This window comes from Macadamia integrifolia, unplaced genomic scaffold (assembly GCF_013358625.1).
Source record: "Macadamia integrifolia cultivar HAES 741 unplaced genomic scaffold, SCU_Mint_v3 scaffold2695, whole genome shotgun sequence".
In the NCBI taxonomy this organism is placed as follows: domain Eukaryota; kingdom Viridiplantae; phylum Streptophyta; class Magnoliopsida; order Proteales; family Proteaceae; genus Macadamia; species Macadamia integrifolia.
In genome coordinates, this window is record NW_024868893.1 from 25,446 (window position 1) to 32,500 (window position 7,055).

General features: G+C 51.3%; 2 protein-coding genes across 2 annotated transcripts in view; both read left to right on the plus strand.

Annotated features, from left to right (window-relative positions):
* The first annotated feature begins 392 nt into the window (after nt 1-392).
* Nucleotides 393-731, plus strand: LOC122067074 (uncharacterized mitochondrial protein AtMg01410-like). The gene has a single exon (XM_042630928.1). It carries the CDS (start codon nt 393-395, stop codon nt 729-731), a length of 339 nt encoding a protein of 112 aa, XP_042486862.1.
* A 785-nt stretch (nt 732-1,516) lies between these two features.
* The window catches only part of LOC122067077 (NADH dehydrogenase [ubiquinone] iron-sulfur protein 2), an 8,499-nt gene continuing 2,960 nt past the window's right edge, over nt 1,517-7,055 (plus strand). Inside the window, exon 1 of the mRNA XM_042630932.1 lies at nt 1,517-6,468. Within this exon, the coding sequence (XP_042486866.1) occupies nt 6,016-6,468 (453 nt within the window). The 5' untranslated portion in view covers nt 1,517-6,015. The remainder of the gene's footprint in view (nt 6,469-7,055) is intronic.

The window sequence follows — 7,055 nt, forward strand, 5'->3', positions numbered from 1 at the left end:
CGCAGGGATATTTATCCTATCCCTAGTGGTCTAGATGAACCCATTCAGAGCAGTTGGGAATGTTGGTGGAAGTTATGGACATTGTGTTCACAAGTGGATCAAGATCATATTAAAGATGTGATACCCAATGACAACTCCACGTTAGTATTGATCCCAGGCCGTTTGGCTGAGAAAATGGAGGGAGCTGGAAAGCTTCGCGTGTTTGGAATCCGCTTAAACAGTGTTTATTGAGACCAGCCCATGATTGGGCCATGGATACACTTCGGTGGATCCCCATGGATGGGACCTACGATCAGTGTAAGCCATTGGCTCGACTTGTGGGTCTTAATCATTAGTTTAGTTTTGATCTCAAAGCCGCAACCGATACCTTTCCAGCTATGCTTCTTGGAAAGATGTTAATCGGTGTATTCGGCTCCGCTGTTGCAGCTGCTTGGGTGGGCTCTGGGCTTGTAGCCAATATGTTTAGAGCTAAGGCCCATCGCCGAGAAGGTCACTGTATGGTGGCGTTCGGCACGGGACACCCACTTGCTTTCTACGGTTCCTGGCCATTATTCACTCTAGCACACCACAACACCGTGTGGTTGAGTGCTGAGTTAGTGGATCCGGGATCCCGGTTTACTGCCTATGCTATCTTGGGTGACGATATTGTCATCGGAGATGCAGAGGTGGCAGCTATGTACCAGAAGGTGGTGGCCATGGCCAAGGTTCATATTAAAAAAGTTCGGACTTAAAGCTGGCAATAAAAAGTATCCATCTGCGCTTTCGGATATGTGCTATGCACAGCGTCACTAGTGCGAGTCGAGTCCATATACAACGGGACCATATAGACAAGTCGAGTAAAGAAAGCAGTATCGAATAGAGCGGGCTCAAGTACACGAGCGAGGGTGGTCGTAGATCAGGTGAGGGATGAACCACAATCCAGAGGGAAAGGGAAGAGCGGCCGATCCGCCAGCGGGTGATACGCGAGCGAGACTATCAGTGAACCAAGTCAATCCCTTTCCGCTTTGCACTCCGGTTCTTGATTCCTTTTGAGCCCTTTCCAACCACGTGCGATAGCACTCCTTACCCAGCAAGAAAACGGATGCGCTACCGCGCAACGGCTTTCGCGCTAGCCGTTGCTTGGTGGAATAGATTCGTTACAAGAAAAGCGGCCCTTCTTCTCCTTATCCTTATCTTGATCCTTCTCCTGGCAAAGTTCATTTCTTGATTCAATTTGTCTTATTGTCGCCCTTCTCTCTTGAAAGAGGAGTTCATTTTGTGAATCAATCGGCCACAGAAATGAGTTTCAAATGTCTTTGTGCGTACTTTGTTCATAGGCGATCTAGTTGGTGCTTAGTCTGTCGACTCTATCTCAACAAAGGAAGAATCGTTCGTCAGTGACGGAATGAAACTCGTGTGAATCGTACGTGGATTGGGGCTATCACACCGAAAAGGCGATAGCAGGCACCTCCGGCGCCCTGATTTTCACACAAACTACTATTTGTATTTGGAAGCGCATCTTTTTTCGTATATCAGACGGGCGCTCAGCTCTTCAATCAATCAAAATCAAATCGAAAGGAGATTTTGTGTACTTTAGTTTATGGCTCTTATGGTCCGGGTTTCGATCGACGGTATCTTAAGAAAGAATCGTTCGTTCAAGGCAAAGTCCACTTCGCTTCTTTTTTCGTAAATAGACTAAGTCCGAGATCTTCCTGAGAAGCTGCGGAAAGGAAGCCCAGCAACCAAGCAACGGCTGAGCTAGCTGATCTACGACCACTCTCTCCCGGTGGTCGAGCTGCTCTACGACCACCCTATATAAAAGGGTGGTCTACGATCAGCTTTTCTTCGCTGGCCTCTTCGCTTCCTCATATATAACAACATCTATTATGTATCTCTTTCTCATCGAATTTTGATTTCTATATTCCTGATTTATGTGGTCGAAGCACCACTACACCAGGTGGCAAATTGTCTCGTTCGCAGCCTTCATTCCTGCCTGCTCGCTTCCACACACGCCTTGCATTCTGAACGGTTGCCCTTCCTTCAGTCGAACCCCGCTCCCGCTTAGATAGAACAGGAGCCCTGCCAGAACTAGAACAGGTACAAGGGCGCCAATTTTCTCGCTTATACAGACCTTGACTGCCGCAAATCCAGTCTTATACGCCCTATAGATATAGATGAGTAAAAGGGAGCACCCTGCTTTTTTTTGTCGTCCATAGGAAGAGAGGGGTCAGCGAGCAGGTGTTCCCCATCTTTGCCAAAGGCAAACAGCCCCCATGTTATTCAGCGTGGGGAGCCTGCATGACAAGAGCAGGCAGCAGGCATGGTGCATGGGACCAACCACTTCTTTTTCTCGCCACGCCAGCCACTTCATTCAATCATATGTTCTATTCCGGGACAAGGAAATACAAAACCTTATTCTTTCTAGTTCAATTGGGGACTTTCTGACTTTCTTTCAACAAAGGCCGGCTTATTACGCCGCTTACTTACCTAACGTATACGCTTCGCTACGCTTACTCACTTTCTTTCAAGACAAAGAGGATAGCGCGCTTCTTACACTACCACTTCTAAGAGACCACTCTTCTACTTTGAAAGCGCAACAGCTAACCGGTTGCTTGGTACCAAGTGGTTGGTTGGCTAAGAATAAGAAGCAAAAAGCAACTAAGCTTTAGATTTGCTTTAGCTGCCGCTTTCTTTCATAACAGAGCCGGGAATAACGGCTGGCATAGAAGTCTCTCGCACGCAAGGAGATGCTGCTGCTGGATGTCACGGTTCTGGGGCGCCATGATCCTTCTCTCTGGAACAATCGAGGGCACTGACTGACTGCATCAATCATCGCTCAGTGAGCTATTTATTGCCGCCAATAGCGCTTCGCTTGCATGCAAGGCGGCACGCCAGCGCCAGGTAGAGCTATCGCGCTAGGCGAAGGAGATGCATTTCTGGTACTGGTGGTACTGGACAAGCTCTCAGGGAATAATCTCTTTCTTATTTCTGCCTTTCTTTCCCATGACGACTAGGAACAGGCAAATCAAAAATTTCACTTCGAATTCCGGACCTCAACATCCTGCTGCTCATGGTGTTTCACGATCAGTATTGGAAATGAACGGAGAAGTGGTGGAACGTGCGGAACCACATATTGGATCACTCCAGTGCGGCACGAAGCCGCTGACGCCGAGTCGGCTCCTATGCCGCTAGCTATGCCCTGCTTGGTCCCCCGGCACGGTTGAGGTTCCGTAGCGCGTCATGAGCACCGGGCAAAAAAAGGCGGGGCGGTTGAGCAACTCAAGCGAACCGCCCTACCTTACTACAACATAGGGACAGAAGGGAGAAGGTTGTGAAGGTGGCCTCGTTATCCACACCTCCGGTCGGATGAATGGAGGACCGACCGACCCGGGTTTTCACGAGCGTTGGCGGGTCCTGGAGTGCCCGTCAAGGGCGCTAGCGCATACCCCGGGGTGATCATCACCACCTGCACCTCACATCTCGGCACAGTGGAACGTGTAACCCGCCTGCTGTCCCATTCAACTACATGTGTTCCTGTAATCCATAGCCTAACAGAACGCAGCAGCGAGGGACAACCCGCCCATACAGCCAGCGGGGAGGATGGCACTACTGGCAAAGACCGTCTGGCGAAAACGCCGCAGGCGCGAAGCGTGGTAGGCCTGCGCCGGGGGAGCATAGCATAGGGAGGAAAGGGAGCCCGGACGGTGGAAGAGCCAGGGGAGGCCGGGTCATTTGACGGAAATGGAAGGCTTTTTCCGAGCGGCTCATGAATTCTTGGAAAAAGAGGGAGCGAAGAAAACCCCTAACCAGCGAAGCCAAAAAACGTGAGCGCCTAGCGCGATACGGCTTTTTGGCTTCGCTCCGTAGTTTGCATCGTTTGCTTGAGCGCCCCAGCAAGAAAAGGCCTACCGCTATATAAAGACGATCTGTATCTCAACCTAAAGAAGCAAGGGTGCTCTACGATCAGCTCACAAACCTATTACTAAGACGCATTAGCATGCTTTGACGCGGGAGCGCGCAACTAGGTTGCGCGCGCCTTACTCAAATAGGGGCCTAACGCTATAGTGGGGCCCTTGATTCTTGGCTTCGCCGTATCTTGCTGGATCAATGAATAGATAGAGTCAACGGTACGACAGACAGCGCTGCCTACACGCGAATTAGCTTCCGAGGTCGAGCAGTCTCAATTTCACTACAGGATTTGCGAATGAATGCTGGGCTGGGCCACCTCGAATGGCGTGAGCCGCATGCGGGGAGACCCGCACGTACGGTTTTTAGGGGGATCTGGCCGAAAGACCGGCCGGCGCCCACCCGACTAGAGGGACTGAGAAATTAATAGAGTACAAAACTTATCTTCAAGCTTTACCTTATTCTGATCGTTCAGAGGGCGATCGCGGAGTCACTGAATGAAGTGCTCAGAGCTACGCTCTGAGGGGCTGACCCGCAGCGAGGCAGAGATGACTAAGTGACATATGGAATAAATATGGCGACGACAACAGCATGTCGTAGAAGGAGATAACAGGTGGAGCCAACGACCCACTAAGACTAACGTATCTACAACTACATCCCCGAGCGGCAGTCAAACGGGGGCGTGAATGCGAGATGCCAGCGGAATGATCGGCCGGACAGAGGCTAGGGCTGCTTCCTTCCCACCGCGTCCTTCCTTGTGTGTCGGAGATACAAAGCGAGTGCACCGGAAAAGAACGGGAACTGGGTCGATCTATTCTATGGCGAAGCATCCGAAGCATAACTGCACACTCACACGATCTTTGCCGAGAGATAGGAGCATTCGGTGGAACCGGTGAACTACACTTGCTTCTGGATAGATGTGTGGGACAGAGGGCTCGTGGTACCTGCTGCCCACCCTTCCTCCTCTGCTTTGAGAACCGTGTGAACGGAGAGTGGGCAGAAGGGAAGGAGGTCCTCATACGGAGTCGCACACTTACTTGAGCAGTGCGGGAGACTGGGGAATGGGTCGAGTAAACTCCCCTGGGGCCGGAAAAATCACAGACGAAGTCAGCCTTTGATTTGATTGGTATTGATTTTTTCTTAGTGATTGGAAAGGAGGGCGCCTGGGTATGTTATAGAAAGGGAAGGCAGAGGTAGTACTTCGAATGGCGAAGAGGGGCGGCTCGGCAGGGAAGGAATGGGAAATCGTCAAGGATGACTTCTTTGTTGGCGAAACGAAGGGTGGTCGTAGATCACCAGTGATTCTCTGAGCCGGTCTGGATTTCCAACGCCTCGGGAAACTGGTCGAGATAGATGAAAGCACCTTTTTCCCCTCTTCCTTACCGGGAGGTCTTCGAACCTTCACCTCCCGCCCGGCCCGGAAATAGAACCCAGCCCCCCTTCTGATCCAAACATTTCTGCAAGCAGGGGGGATCCAGAGCGTTGCCCCCCTCCTATTCGAGGCCGGGTGGCCCCGCCCCACAAGCACCCAACCTTCCTTTTGCTCTTCCTTCGGTTTGGCTCCACGAACGCGCCACCTAGGAGCCCTACTCATATTCAAAAGGCGCTACTTCAATTCAAGCGCAAGCCCCCCACTTTGACTATCAGCAAAGTACCAAAGTGGTTGCGGGAACGGAACGAGACGCTTTGGTTACCGGCGAACGCTTACAAAGGCGACCCTCTCGAGTTTCCGGCTGTTTCCGTCATTGAAGTAGCCTTTCGTCGCCCTACCCCCCCCTATAAGTAAGTTGAAGTCACTATCAGCCCTACTGAAGTACCAAAGGTGCGCTCCGCCCGGTGACTAAGAAATTGGTTTGCGACTGAAGGAAGGAGGGCGGCGGCGTTCGTCCCTCAAAAGGCGACCAGCCTTCAATACTAGTTGTTACGTTACGCTGCCATTTTTCCAATCTAATTGAATAGCATGGCCTGGGGCCCACGGAGCGGTAACTCAAGTGGGAGAGCCGTGTTATGGGTGACCTTATTGCACGGTTCAGAGAGCACTTGTGTATGTGATGCAAGTGAACGTGTACGAAAAAGCTGTCATAAAGTTTCGTTGTTCGTTCCGTCGTCGACCCTATCTATGTTTCTACGATGGCCCAAGAACACGCTCATTCTTCAGCCGTAGAGAGACTTTTGAATTGCGAGGTACCATTACGAGCTCAATATATACGAGTGTTATTCCGTGAAATAACTCGAATTTCAAATCATTCACTTGCTTCAACTACTCATGCTATGGATGTGGGAGCATCAACTCCGTCCCTGTGGGCTTCTGAGGAGCGGGAGAAATTGTTGGAATTCCATGAAAGAGTCCCGGGAGCCAGGATGCATGCCAGTTTCATACGACCAGGTGGAGTGGCACAAGATCTGCCTCTTGGCTCATGTCGAGATATTGATTCCTCCACACAACAATTTGCTTCTCGTATCGACGAATCAGAAGAGATGTCAACCGGCAACCGTATCTGGAAACAACGATTAGTGGATATTGGTACTGTCACTGCACAGCAAGCAAAGGATTGGGGATTCAGTGGTGTAATGTTAAGAGGTCGTGCGACATGAAGACATTGATAGCAATATGGGGGAAGTTCCCATCAGGCAACAACGGTTCCGCCTGACCCTACTCAAGCATGCATATTATGTCAGTGAAGACTTGGTGTGAAGCCTTGGAGACGACGTACCCGGGGCTAGGGTGAGCTGAGGGGGGACAGCGTAAGTGAGCGAATGTGTGTAAGCCCAGTCAAACATGACTGTTCTAGGCGGGGCGGGCCACCCACCTTCGAATGGTGTTGGTCCTACGGACCGTGAACGGATTCGCCTCTGGCCTCTGGGCACGTCGGAACCGCATGAGTTCACCGGGGTTGAGCACGGTCCGCCAAAATCGGCATAGGTTAGGTGCTATTGATGGAACATGGTAAGCCCATCTTTCTCCATATGGAAGTGCTGCGGGCACATAGAGATGTGGGTAGAGGAAGCCTCAAAAAGCGAAGGCCGAGCTGTAGGTCACGTGACCTGCACCGATAAGGTGGCTGACTGGGCTTTCTCCTTGATCAAAGCGGCGACAGGCGAGCTTGCCCCATTGGTCGGTCGAATCGGGCGGGCCCCTGCCCCGGAACGTCGAATGAAATAGGTGGCCG